At 43.7% G+C, this 15,000-nt stretch overlaps 1 protein-coding gene across 1 annotated transcript; it reads right to left on the bottom strand.

Annotated features, from left to right (window-relative positions):
- Window positions 1-2,910: 2,910 nt before the first annotated feature.
- On the bottom strand, window positions 2,911-13,105 carry LOC125284990. Its single transcript, XM_048229173.1, has 6 exons — window positions 13,003-13,105; window positions 12,307-12,506; window positions 12,183-12,228; window positions 7,879-8,141; window positions 6,114-6,257; window positions 2,911-3,603 (listed from the first exon to the last, which is right to left on the bottom strand). The coding sequence occupies exons 1-6, from the start codon at window positions 13,103-13,105 to the stop codon at window positions 3,031-3,033; spliced, it is 1,329 nt and encodes a 442-aa protein (XP_048085130.1). The 3' UTR covers window positions 2,911-3,030.
- Between the last annotated feature and the right edge of the window lie 1,895 nt (window positions 13,106-15,000).

Raw genomic sequence — 15,000 nt, 5'->3', positions numbered from 1 at the left:
ATAATTTATGTTACAGAAAAGAGAAGAGAAGAGAAGAGAAGAGAAGAGAAGAGAAGAGAAGAGAAGAGAAGAGAAGAGAAGAGAAGAGAAGAGAAGTGAGATGAGGAAGATGCAGATAAACACACAGACAGACACACAGACACACAGGCAGGCAGGGCACAGACAGACAGTGAGGCATACAGATATTTACAGCGACAGTCAGACAGACAGGGATGGGAGCTGAATCAGGCTCCTAGCAACGTGTGAGAACACCTGGAGGTGATGTAAGCTGAGCCCCCCCTCACCCCACCCCCACCCCAACACACACAACACCCTTCTTCTCTCCCTCCACTCCACATACACCACACACACACACACACACACACACACACACACACACACACACACACACACACACACACACACACACACACACACACACACACACACACACACACACAGACATACACACACACACACACACACACACACACAGGTACACACACACAGACATACACTCATGCACATACATACTGATACACACACTCACACACACACACACACACACACCCACACTCAACACAGAGACTCAGACTCCTGATGACAGATGAGTGGGTTTTCCCTCCACCCACTCTCAACACAGAGAGAGGGAAGAGGAAAGAGGGAAAAACAGAGAGAGAGAGAGAGAGAGAGAGAGAGAGAAAGAGAGAATAGAGAGACAGAGTGTAAGAGAAAAGAGAGAGACAGACAGAGAGCGTGGGAGACAGAGACAGAGAGATGTGTCTCTTCTGCCCCCTACTGCTAACCTTTAACATTGCATGACATTTCTGTTGTAAGAACTCCACCAGCCACAAGCAAACACTGAAATGTTACTGTGGTCTGCCACCATGGTCCACAAGTGGCTTACAGTAATAATAATAATAATTACTTAGAGTTGTGGCCCATTGCTTACACACTAAAAACAAATGCTTATACCATAGTCTCAATACCTAAACTTCTTGTAGCATACCTAAAGCACTGTGTAACCACACATTTTCTTCTTTGCACATTGTTTGCAATTCTGCAACACACCTGCAACACTAGACATGGTTTACCTACATGAGACACTTTGCTCAAAAATGAAATCACCTGTCATCATTGGGGAAACACTTCCATTTAAAATGCAAGCACATCTGGTAATACCCACACACAAATACCTGAAAACACTTACAGAGAAAACAGAACACCAGGCTTAGCACCACAAGTAGACTTCAGGTAAGTTATTGTGTACCTGTTCAGTGTGTACTTGTACATGGAGTACCCATGTACAGTTCTGCATTTGCCTTTTATTCCCCATTTCTAAAACCTATCAAAGAATTATTTTCAGTGTGCCAGTGAGTAGTATATGATCACCAACCACATACCTGCATGCCTATTTTGCAAGCAATGGAAGGGGCATGCACATAAATTGAGGTGGGGTCAGTTCAAGGGTGGATATGGCACACAAGGTGATATTTTCCTCATTGCCTAGCCCGAGAGGACATCGCCTGCGATAATAGCAATTTGCATAATAGCAATTTCTTCAGTAATTGTTTTTTTTTTACTTTTGTTTTGTTGCTATATTTTTTATTTGTTTAGAGTACATTCACATTGCAATGATAACTGTGATTTTATTTTTCTTTATTTCTGTAAGAATGTTCCTTTTTAAAAAAAAATAAATGTCAGCTGATAACTGCAGAAATTCACAGAAGACTGAGTCTGAGAAAATGACAATTAAAATAGAGACACAAAGATTACAGTATTTTATATAAAGCACATCAGTGTGTTGCTGTTATAATTCAAATAGTGCATGTATGTATGGTTTTTGAATAATTACATTTTTAGAAAGGATTGTTGAGTTTTGATTGCAGTGTTTCATTTTGGCATAGATGGGAGTTATTACAATGAGCCAAATTCTGCCCATAGTGTGTAAGCACTAGGCAACAACTGTTAAAACATCTCACTACATCTAGCCATGCTTCTGATCTCGTCCACTGATGCCAAGGATGAGATGCAAGACCAGGCACTCTGACACATCAAGCTAGCCAAGTTAGCAGGTCTGGTGCTGATGGTTTGGGGGTATTGGGCCAGTGTGTGTCTGCCAGATATCAGTTGATTCTATCATGGTTCGTGACATGATTGGGCCTGGGCTTGCACCAGAGCCAGAACCAGCCCAGCATCATCATCAGCTATTTGGGTCAGCCAGAGGCTTTTACGTTCTCTATTAAAGTAAGACACAACACTCAGCATGTGTGGAAGACGGTGTGTATTTGGTTGTCAGGATGATCTGCTGATTTAGAGGTACATGGTGTCAGTGGAGACTGGGGGGAGGAGTCATGCCACACTAGGTTCTGGACATCCACAAAGGCACAATTACTTTCTCTCTCTCACACACACACACACACACACACAGACACACACTGATACACACTGATACACACATACATACAGACATACATAAACAAACAGACACACCCACTACACACAAGCACCACATAAAATAAACATACACACACACACACACACACACACACACACACACACACACACACACACACACACACACACACACACACACACAATGGGCAGTGAGTGCATCATCAATGTGAGCCATCTCCCTCCAGATGGGCACACAAGCACCTTACACACATACATACACACACATACCACATACACACACTCACACACACACACATACATACACACACTCACACACATACATACACACACATACCACATACACACACACACACACACACACACATACACACACATACCACATACACACACACACACACACACACACATACACACACATACCACATACACACACACATACATACACACATACATACACACACTCACACACATACATACACACACATACCACATACACATATATGCACACATATACTCACACACATACATACACACACTCACACACACACACACACATACACACACACACACACACACACACCTGGTGAAAATCCATTCCAGTCTCATCTCCCATATAACAGGCCCCTCCTCCTCTCACATGATAGTGCAGGTGGTGGAGACTGTCGTCTGGGTGCCCTCGCCTGGCTCTGTGCCAGCTCCCCGTTGGCACTGCGGGGGCCCTGGCCCCCCACCATCCGTGGACCCCCACATCCCCTCACAGCCCTGAGGCAGCCACGAGCTCCTTAGCTGCCTGGCGGACCCCCCCTCACTGACCGACACGTCCGCCAGGTGGTCCTGGGAGCTTGCTGGTGTGGTGCGCACCAGAATGGGGGTGTCGCTCTGTGACGGGCAAGCGGAGAGGCTCTGAGGGGGGGTCTGCGCCAGACTCACCCTGCGGCTGAGCTTGCCCTTCAGCAGGCGATCTCGGAGGCCCTCCAGGCGCGGTGCCGCTGGCGGTGGGGCCGAGGCGGCCTGGGTGATGGGGGTAAGAGCAGTCGGGGCGGGAGCAGTTGAGGCGACGGCGGGGGCACCTGTGGGGGGCATCTGTGCCCGCTGCAGGGCGGCGATGGTCAGGCTCTGCTGCCGCATCTCCTGGAGGAGGAGCCCTTGCTCGGCCAGCAGCATCTGGATGCAGTGCTGCAGGCGCATCACCTCCCCGCTCCAACGCTATAGGACGAGACAGCTGTCAGTCACGCAAAATTACTTCTCCACTCCAAGGCTATTGGACGAGAGGCGGCATTTGTACAATGCTTCTCTACTCCAAAATTGTTGTCAGTGGTTTTAAGGTGTTTTTCTTTTTTTTTATATGTTTTTTGAATAAAACTTACTTGCTATGCAGTTCAGCATCATGAATAAAAAGATAGCCATCAATCAATACAGGATTGTTGTATTACATGATGTACCTACAGTAATATCGTGAGTGCAACTGAGTGCACGTCAGCTCTGTACTCCAGCACGGAGTCTGGTGGAATAACTGTCAGTCACAGAACCTCTCTATGGCTGTCACTCAGGATAAGTCAGGAGTGAATCATGTCGGATCTCCTCTATAAATAAACTACATGCACATTTACATAATTCAATCACATTCACTACTTCTAATGCAATAGGATAGCAGCAGTTTTTTTATGGATGTTGTACCAATGTTTACCAACACTGTCAAACGTCAACATTTTGTTGAGCCGTCAACTTTTGACACAGTGCTCCCTCCTTCCACCCCATCACCACAGAGAGAGAGAGAGAGAGAGAGAGAGAGAGAGCCTTTTCAGTTAATTTTTCAGGGCTATTCAGGGCCATATGACCACTGAAGAGCCAGAACCAGATCTGCATCTGACTGTATGTAAATCAGTTCAGAACCAAATCTGCATCTGACTATATGTAAGTCAGTTCAGAACCAGATCTGGATATGTAGAAATTTAGAATCATATAGATCATATGTAAGTCAGTTCAGAACCAGATCTGGCCCAAATGCATTGCAGAGTCAGACTTTTTCTGTGTGTCTTTCTCCTCAGCAATAAAAAAAGACAGCAAAGAATGAAATGCTCCTACAGTTAGCACCCCAGTAAATCACAGGGGACTAAAGACAGCTATCAATCAGGCGCTATCTAGCAGCCCTCGTCATTACCGCCCCGTGGTGCCCGCCAGGCAGACAGGCCCTCAGCAGCCATCTCATCACACCTGACTCGCTCACCTGTCAATCAAAAGCCCTCAATCAGCTCCACACGCCTGCACTGCAGGATCCGTTTTAATCCCTGTTCCTATCTCATTAATCCTGCATGTACAAACACACACAGAGACACACACACTCTCTCACACACACACAAATGCACACATAGAAGTACACACATAGACACACACAGACATAGACACACACATCCACACAGACATACCCATCACTGTTGCAAAGCTAACTCTTCTGAATGGCTGCATAACAGAGCAGCATTGTGAAGCATCCTGTGAAACAATTTATTGTGCTCATAGAGCGCCAAAACATTACACATGTATCATGGCGCTTTACAGAATGTAGGCACTCATCCAGCCTCTGTGAGAAAGAGGCCGAGTGCTGACAGTTTAAGCACAACTGTGATGCTGAATCTGTGTCTCAAACTACAGCAGCAAATTTGATGCCAGTTGTCACCAAAATATCTTTCTCCTCTCTCTCTCTCTCTCTCCTCTGTCTCCCCATCTCTCTCTCTCTTTTCTTTCCCTCTCTCGCCCTCCCTCTTATATTCTCTCCCTTCTTTATCCTGTTTCACTTTTCTCTTCCTTCCTCCCTCCCTCTCTTCCTGTCTATCTCTCTCCCTCTCTCCCTCACTCTCTTCCTGTCTATCTCTCTCCCTCTCTCCCTCACTCTCTTACGGTCTATCTCACACTCCCTCGCTCTCTCTTTTCCTCTCTCTCTCTCTGCCTCTTTTTCTCTCGTCTCCCACAGTCTGTGTAATCAGTCACACACACAGAGCTTTGAGGCATCGCCAAAAAGCTTTAGCTGTCTGAGTTCCTGTCTGAATCACTTCACCATGCTGTCAGCAGTATTAAATAATGCCGGCACTGAAAAAGTAATGCGGCACCTGTTTCAGGCAAATTATATCTAGTAAAACATACACTGACAAAAACAAAACAACATTTTTTTATTGTGACACAATAACAGAACCAGATATCAGATGTTATATTACATTAGATGACATATGCCACGTACTATGATGTAATAATGTGAGGATTTTGCCACTGAAATTCAAATGCACATTCTCTGTCTGATTGATTTCAGTAGACATCGTTCATCAGCAGGAAAGTGGTAGTGCAGTGCCAATCATATGAGATTAGTGGTGGGACAGCAGATTACGCATGTCAGTGCTCTAACTCTAATGAATGCAGAGGGGGCTTAGGACCCCTGACCAAACATGGACTATTCATGTACTAACAAACAAACATATCCATGTAGGCCTATACACACACACACACACATACACACACACACACACACACATACAGACACGCACAGACACACATACACACACACACACATACACACACACACTTCACGCACACACATAAACACATAAATGACTGTAATATAACTCTACTGTATGTAAATACATCAATACACTTACATCTATACATCCAGTCTCACACACACACACACACACACACACACACACACACACACACACACACACACACACCTGTCTGGCCCACTCCTGGATGGCGCTGGCCGAGAGGGGTCCCTCCACGCTTCCATCCCTCCGCAGGTACACCTCGCCCAGGTCCGTCTGGTACAGGGCCAGCTGCGTGTGGGCCGGAGGGGGCTGCAGCGCCAGGCGCAACACCTGAAAACAACAACATCAATAACAACACTACCAACAACAACAACTAGTACAACAATAAAAAACAACATTATCAACTAGCCTGGAATATCCAGACCCTGATAATCTAGAAAGATTAAGGGTCTGGAAAAGAACAATGTAATGGCCCAACTCGAGGGGCGGCAACAAGCATGCATTTAAAAATCTCACTGCACGCAATTTGATAACACTAGACCATGTTTACTCTGAATTATTTCGGACTTTGACGCAATCGGATAACACTAAGACCAATGTGTACTCTCCTCCAACGTCTCTTCATCATTTTAGCTGGTTTCCCGGAATGTTGGGGTAAAAGTAACGTGCATCATTGCTCTTTGCCAGAGTGTCTCGCAGAGACAATTACATTGTGGTCTCGTGAGAACTCTGGATTTCCAGGGTAATTATCAACAACAACAAGAGAAACAACTTCAGTCCACCGTAATCGCCCGACCACTTAGTGTATCAGGTCTCGGCTGCATTACATCTGAACAAGCAACAGTAATGGATTTAGCAACGATATGGTAACCGGAATAACCAGTCCTAGAATAGGGCTGGGAGGGGCAATGCCCCCCCCAAATATTTCTTCTGCCCCACGGAATTGGTCAATTTTATTTGACAGCTATTGAATCTGCCAATCACACTTTTCTAATTCGCCCCGGCTGAATTTTGAGGCTGCTGATTTGTTGGTTGGATAGTATAAATATTGGAGCAGCAGCGTTCCCCTTCCATTCTTTGTGGGCAGCCGTGGCCTACTGGTTAGGGCTTCAGACTTGTAACCGGAGGGTTGCCGGTTTGAACCCCAACCAGTAGGAACGGCTGAAGTGCCCTTGAGTAAGACACCTAGCCCCTCACTGCTCCCCGAGCACCGCTGTTGTAGCAGGCATTAGTGTGTGCTTCACCTCACTGTGTGTTCACTGTGTGCTGAGTGTTTCACTAATTCACGGATTGGGATAAATGCAGAGACCAAATTTCCCTCACGGGATCAAAGAGTATACTATACTATGCTGGGAATTGGCCCAGATGTGAGGCAGAACAGGGCCGCATCTACTCCATTTCATGGTTAGCTGCCAGCATAATACCATTATAACAGATATGACCCAAGCAAAGGCAGCATCCATCCGCATTCTTTACATGTTGGAGCAGAGGTAACGTTGCTGACAGACAATCAGTTGACTCGGATTCAATTTCCACTGTGACGTTTTGGATAAAAGTGTCTGCTAAGAATCAGTCAACTTTAACTTTAACTTATACCCAGTAGCCCTGGCTTTTGTGCTAACGAGTAAACCCAGTTTTACCCTGTATGCACTGTGTGTGCAGAACATCTTGACTTTCATTAATTGTCTTTGTCAGCGCATGGGGCATGCATCTAATGCAGGCAGTAGGAAAGCTCTAACACAAATAACACAAATAACATGGCCGCAGACATGAAAACATGAAATGAAATGAAACAGCTTGGTAACGCAGGCATCACATACACGTGCACACACACACACCGCACGCACACACACACACACACACACACACACACACACACACACACACACACACACACACACACACACAGCTAATAACAGCTATTAGCGGTTAGCATGTAAGTGCTAGCCACCTTGAGGTTGAGGCCCTCTGGGCCCGGGCGCACCACAGGGAGGAGGCTGAGGCTGTAGCAGTGGGGCAGCAGCGGCGGCTGGAAGAACTTGAGCACGGAGTCGACGAGCAGCCGGACGCGGTCCTCCTGCCGGTGGTCACAGTGCAGGCCACGCACAACGCCCTCGTCATCCACGCCCACCAACAGCATCCCACCGCCGCTGTTCAGGAAAGCACACGCATAGCGGCGCAGGTGCGAGCGGAAGGTTGAACGCAGGTACTCACCTGGGGAGAGCAGGAATGCATGATAGAATGGAATAGACTGGAATAGAATAGAATCAAATGGAAAAGAATAGAATACAACAGACACAAATAGAAATGTAATGATGTAATAATGCAATGATATAACCAAAGATCCTTTAAAAGTTTGTTTAAGCAATAGGCTAAGCCCCAAGAGGCCGTAGGTTACACTGATTCTACAACAGCTAAGGGGAGTTGTTAGGCACGACGCGCTAGCGGAGTAAGACCCCCCTTAGCTGTTGTAGAATCAGTGTAACCTACGGACTCGAGCGGCTTATTGCTTTTCTAAAACTGTTGCTATAAATACCTGGCAAAGTTTCATAAAGTAAAGGCAAAGCAATGAACAAAAAATATTCATAGATAATCATTCTTCCGCCAAGAAATTTAAATATTTCCTCTATCTGAATGGTTGCCAAGCAACGTCAAGATGCAGCTACTTTAACTTTTGTATCAAGTTATGGTAGCGCAGTAATATAGAACGGAATGCGGTCAAGGTGTATGTTACAACGGCATCAAACGTTCAGCCAATCACAATCAAGGACCGGAACTATCAGTTTTAAAAATGTTATTTAGCATGTCCAACAGTACCAGAATCCTTTTGTATAAATTTTTTTGACATTGAATCCTTTACAGGACCCGCCTAAAGTTACTCAACTTGCACTGGATCATCTTCCTGAATCTCAATATGATGATGACAAGTGTGGGCAAATTACTGAGTCAGCAGTCAGAGGCTACATTCATTGTTTTGCACTTTTATGATGTCATCACATCACCAAAAGTATTGGTTTTACCAAAAATATTTTGTCAATATTTTTAAACTACAAAAATACATACCTATAAATTATTTTGATACAAAATACTAAACCATTTTTTTTCAACCCAGTCAAATACAAATTACGAATATACAATATATTTTGTATTTGAAATATGTAATACATGTATCATAAATACTGCCCATCCCTGTAGACATCACTCCTGAGATGCTATGTTTGGTTCAGGAGATATAATGAAAAAAATATAGTCATAATTCAGTTATAGTGCAACATTTAATGGTTGCCACGGCGACCATTAGGGCTTTTTTGATAATGGTTTTATATCTGAAAATGTTCAGGGCTCCAAACTGTACAAGTTCACCAAGTTGAAGTACTATGAAAGTTCAGTGAAACTGCCAAAGGTGCAGCTTTTGGCCATTTTGGCGATTTTCATAGACTTTTGGAATGTGACATGGGAAGGTTTCATGAACTGAATACAACAAAAATGATTTCTGTTGGAATTAGTTTTGGGTTGGGTGATTTTTTTCTCACAGATCGCCTGCACTAGCTCTGCTTTAACCCTCTCTGATATAACTGTTAATAATATAATCAGTGTGTGCTTTACCAGTTAACTGTGTGGCTAGATTTCACAGGCAGGGTCAAAAAATGTCCATGGAGTATTGAGTGGTAGAGTATCTCAGATGTCAGTAATGCAAGAAAAACTATATTCATATGTTCACTTTCACTATTTTATTATTTTCCCTTTGGAACACGACAGCTCTGGTATTGAGATTATTATTGTGAGATTTATTATTAGCATTATTGCCAAAAGGTGCCAATATGAGAATTTTCTTTCTTTCTTTCTTTTTTCCTTCTTTCTTTATCTATGTATCTATTTATGTAGTCCCCGCAGCTGACTAAAGATGAAGTATGATCTTCGCCATCTCTACTGTGGACAGAAGCGTCTGCTTAACTGATGTGAAGCCAGGGGTAATATCTCTTGCTATCAGGGGTAATATCTCTTGCCATCAAGCCATGTTTTTTTCCCAGTCTTGATGAGAGCAGTTAAATTAATTAGAGCCTATTTTTAGAAGACAGTTGCCATCGTTTTCTACATTAGTTTATTCAGATGCATTTTTTCCCTACCTCAATCAATTAATCTTATGATTAATCTTGTCAAATATCAATTGGTATGGCATCTACTCCTGCCTGGTTTATTTTTCTATATTTTTCAGTTTTATGTATTTATGTCTGTGGAGGAGAGCATAACAACAGAGAGTGCAATGGAATGTATATACAAGGGGGGAAAAGAGAGAGCAGATTACATAGGTCAATGTGTGTGTGTGTGTGTGTGTGTGTGTGTGTGTGTGTGTGTGTGTGTGTGTGTGTGTGTGTGTGTGTGTGTCTGTTCTCACTGAGCAAAAGTGTGAGCCCTCATCCTCATTGACTGGCTCTAGCACACCCAGCTTCAGAACTCTCCGAGGACGACGGAGTCAGGAGAGGAATGCAAGCGTGTGAAACAGGGCTCGTGTGAGGAGAATGCCAGCAAGCAAGCGCCAACAGGGAGTAAGTGCACACACACACACACACACACACACACACACACTTCTCATTTAATAACCCTCCATCTCACCTACTCTTGTGCTCCAGCACCACAGAAGAGGAGCAGAGGAGAGAGGGGAGGAGAGACAGACAGCATTGTGTGGATGAATGGGAGATGGACGGTGTTTCTCTAAAGTCTGTCTGGAACTTTTTCTTCTTCTTTCAAACTTTGTCGATATGCAGACGTGCCATGCAGATGTGTCATGCAAGGTGATGGGGAGAGCAGCAAAAAATGAGAGAGCAAAAAGTACAAGACTGTGGGCCTATTTTAATTTCCGAACTAACAAAGTAGTCATGCCATCAGCCATTGCGAATGATACATTTTACAGAGTTTTCCAACCTAACAATAGTTTAACGATCTTCCCTTGAATGAAAGACAAGATGAGTAACTTCCTACCGTTTACATTGAACAAACTCAACTTTCAAGATAAGAAAAACTGTTTTCCATCTTGTTCGAACGAGCAAACCAACGTGCCATTTCCATGGCAACGGCAATCTCTACCAATCAAAGGTTCTGCTTTTCAACGTTTTTGGGTAGATATCACGGATTTTGGGTAGATATCACGAATTAAACAAGTGTGAGTAAACTGAATTTAAAACCTTCATTTACAAGATGTTTTTATTTTTGATTTCAATGTCAGTTTAATTTCACTGCTGATTTCACAGCAGTGAAAGATTTAAGATTTAAGATTTAAGAGTTTCTAAAGGCATCTCCACCTCAAAGCGGTCCTTTTTTTACGGGTATGTTTTCTATGTGCTGTTCTGAGCAGTTAGATAAACTTGAGGTATACTGCATTGATTTTGCTGTTAAGCTTTTTGTCAGGGGTGCTGAAAAGCTATTGACTCGTCCCGTTTCAAAGGGTCACTCACACCGGTTGGCAGAGTTTGACAGTTTGGCAACCACTGCTGGGTTTAATTGGGTCAGTTTAATTTCCCTTGTAAGTAAAGAGTGTTTATGTGACTCTGCTCAGCCCCTGTCTAGAATGCAAGGTGAGCATATTTATAAGGACCAAAAAAACAAAAAAAGCCAAGGATAAAAAAAATTCTGTCAGTTTTAATGCATTACTAAGGTCGAGGGGGTGGAAATCATTTTCCAAGGGCTTTCTGAGGCTTCAATCATTGCTAAATGACATTGAGAGAATCCTTTTGAATGGTCTTCTTTACACAGCCCTAGACACCTTTTAGCTGAGTTTATTTTTGATTAGCAGTTTTGTATGGAATGTCCCTTGGTCTCCTCTGCTGTCACTGTTAATTTAATGTTCTATTTTTGAAGTGTTTATGCATGATCATTTATTAACTACAAACTAATATTTCAGTAGGCTTGATTATGATAGTCTTTTGACTGATCATTCTACCCAGAGTTTCTTATAAAGAAAGAGAATGTTTGTGTCAGTGACATTTTGCCTGGTGTAATAGTTAGATCCTACAAGCATAATAAAGGTATGATGTTATCTAATCAACTCTGAAAAACTTCTAACCTAACAAACAAACAAACAAACAAATCAAATAACTAACAAAGTAACAAACTAATTAACTAACTAAATAGCAAAAAAAGTAATGTAAGACGTAATGAGTAATGAAAGAACTAACAAGCTAACTTAAAAATGAATAAATAAATAAATAAATAAATAAATAAATAAATAAATAAATAAATACAAAGGCTGTTAGTGACCTCCCCCTCTCTTGAACTCCACGTTGCGTGTCTCACTGCCAATGTGCTCTCAGAACAGGCGCTGTTCGCTGGTGATGTCCTGCCCGCTGATAGCGCTGTCCGACTGGGTGCTCGAGATGCCCACGGGGCTGAGTGGCAGCTGGAAGATGGCCTGCTCACACGCCGCCTGCTGCCAGCCCAACAACACACCAGCGCCACTGTCATTGCTACCGTCATCATCATCATCGTCATGCTTATTGTCATCATTAGCAGCAGAAACAGAAGCAGCTGCAGCTGCTGCATCATCATCATCATCATCATCACTTTCATCATCCTTGTCATCACCTTTTTTTCACCATTTTCTTTGTCACTTTTGACATCACAGTTGAGGGTCATAGATTTTACAGCAGCTATTGTTACAAATTAGTGTTAATTACATCATTGTTATCATTTCTTTTCTCAACATAAACAAAATGATGCTTTCACCAACCACAATTACCAGAATAGAATATTTTCTGACTTACTGACGAGTAGCATACATACAAACTGAGACACTTCATGACACAACACACACACACACACACATGTACACACTTGTGTCTGTTGGTTCTGTCGTGCTGCTTTGTCCCTTGGTGGTCTAGACTTTGCAGCCTGCTGCTGTTCCTGTTGACCATGCTGGTGTTGCCTCTGCTGTTGCTGTTGCTGTTGACCATGCTGGTGTTGCCTCTGCTGCTGTTGCTGTTGGTGATGATTCTGCTGCTGCTGTTGTTGCTGATGGATATGTTGCTGATGCTGATGATGGTGGTGTTGGAGATGTGGATGTTGCATCAGATGGTGTAACTGCTGCTGCTGCTGATGATGAAATTGTTGTTGGTGCTGATGCTGCAGTTGCAAAAGATGATAGCCCTGTTGCTGCTGCTGTTGGAGTTTGAGTTGAAGCTCATGGTGCGGATTCTGCTGTAACTGTTGCTGTTGTTGATGTGGTTCTACCTGTTGAAATTGTTGATGCTGGACCTGGTGTTCTTGTTGCATTTGTTGATGCTGGTGTTCTTGCTGCTGTTGTTGATGCTGGTGATCTTGCTGTTGTGGTTGCTGCTCCTGATGATAGTGGTGATGCTGTTGTTGTTGTTGTTGTTGTTGTTCCTGACCCCTCTGGTTTCTCGGGGGGGTCAGTGGAACCCTCTGCTCATTCCTCCCCCCCGCAGCTCCCACCCACCCTCTTCTAATCACCACCTCATCATCATCATCATCATCATCCTCATCCTCAGCCCCATCTTCATCCCTGTGCTCATCCTCACGGCACTCCTCCATGACCACAGGGCCTGTGCTGTCTGCTGGTTCTGGCTGTGCGTTGGGCTTGTCTGGCCTGTCAGAGGCCATGTAGAGTGTCGTTATGGAACTCGGACGGAACGCATGTGAGGTGCGCTGGTCTGGCGAACTCCGTTTTGGATTGGGGCTGTTTGAACAGCCGTCCACTTCACTAGGGTGACAGCTGTGCTTGACCCGCTCCTCTTGTCCTGTCCTGGACATCTCAGGGAAGAAGACAACGCTTAAAGAAGAGGAGGCATCTGCGTACTGGACAGTGGGCTGGGCGATGGGGGCCGACTCGGATACTGTAACAGCTTGGACATGGTCTTGAACACCCGCTGTGATGTCCTCATATTCCACTTTCTTTCCACGGAGGCCATGGTTCTTAGAGCGCCGGCGCTCCATAGGCAAGGTGGTGGAGAGGGTTGAAGCCGCACAGCCACCAGCGGTTAAGGAGGAGGGGCAGTGGTGCAAACACGGGGCTAAATGAAAATAGAGTGAAAAACTATATTATAAATTATAGAAAATTATATATTATAAACTAGAATAATAGGTTTCTTAAGAGCAATAGAATAATGCAAACACATGACTCATTGGCTTCTATTGCAGGCCTACCTTCTGATGAAATTACCAGTGAGCTGGGCAAAGCCTCCGTGTCTGCCTCCAAACACTTGGGCTTTTATACACACAACATTCTATCATGATGTCATATCCTTTATGACCCAATAATCTGCCATTGTCATAAACCATTCTAAATCCCAAAAGAATACACCTGCTTCTGGGGGTTTGTCATTATGGAATCTTTTCAGTTTTTCATAAATATTCATGATGTTCCTGCTGAGGTGGAGAATAATGTTCAATCTTTTTTTAAAAAAAAAAAAAGTGGAACTTTTTATTATATGTACTTTGAGTTTGTGTGCTAGTTTCTTCCTCTGGGTGTCAATCTATACCATAAAAATAACTAAAAATGGTATGAATGAGTCCTCAGAGGCCAAATCCAGTCACACGTCACTTCATTACCATAAAGTACCACTAGGTGACACTGTTGCTCTGGGTGAGGAAACAAAGCACCAGAGCAAGAAGCACGTTTTTCTTGGGCTTTGTCTGTTTCCTCACTCTGACAAGAATTAGTTTCACCAAGGCCACAGACAGCTTGAGCACAAAACTGACATTTCTTTACCTATCACGATGGAGAGGCATAACAAGCTACAGTCCATGAAAAAAGAGCATTGTTAGGAGGAGACACAAAAGCATATACTGAATGAAAAAAATCAGTTGGCAGTCAAACCTCTGCATTGGAAACACAGAGGATGTGACAAAAGGCAAAGCTGCATGAAGCACACACAAATACACACAAACACAGACCCACACACAAATAATAACAATCAGGAAGGATTTCTGCAAGGAGAGGAGAGATGCCACATATCTATTGCATACGTAGGCAAGACCTTGAGTGTTGTCAGTTCATGGTTGTTTATCAATGGATCTAGATATCTTTTTCCCAGTCATAATCTCTCACTCTTCTCCCCTT

Source organism: Alosa alosa, chromosome 20 (genome assembly GCF_017589495.1).
Source record: "Alosa alosa isolate M-15738 ecotype Scorff River chromosome 20, AALO_Geno_1.1, whole genome shotgun sequence".
In the NCBI taxonomy this organism is placed as follows: domain Eukaryota; kingdom Metazoa; phylum Chordata; class Actinopteri; order Clupeiformes; family Clupeidae; genus Alosa; species Alosa alosa.
This window is presented reverse-complemented; position numbering and strand designations above follow the sequence as displayed.

Bases quoted from the DNA above. Each gene is read 5' to 3' on its own strand.
- LOC125284990 (XM_048229173.1), bottom strand. From the start codon at position 13,105: ATGAGCTTCAACTCAAACTCCAACAGCAGCAGCAACAGGGCTATCATC. The intron at 12,507-13,002 runs GTTACACCATCT...GGTGAAAAAAAG, and splicing joins CATCATCAGCAGCAGCAGCA to GTGATGACAAGGATGATGAA. The intron at 3,604-6,113 runs GTGTGTGTGTGT...CTCGTCCTATAG, and splicing joins TCCAGGAGTGGGCCAGACAG to CGTTGGAGCGGGGAGGTGAT.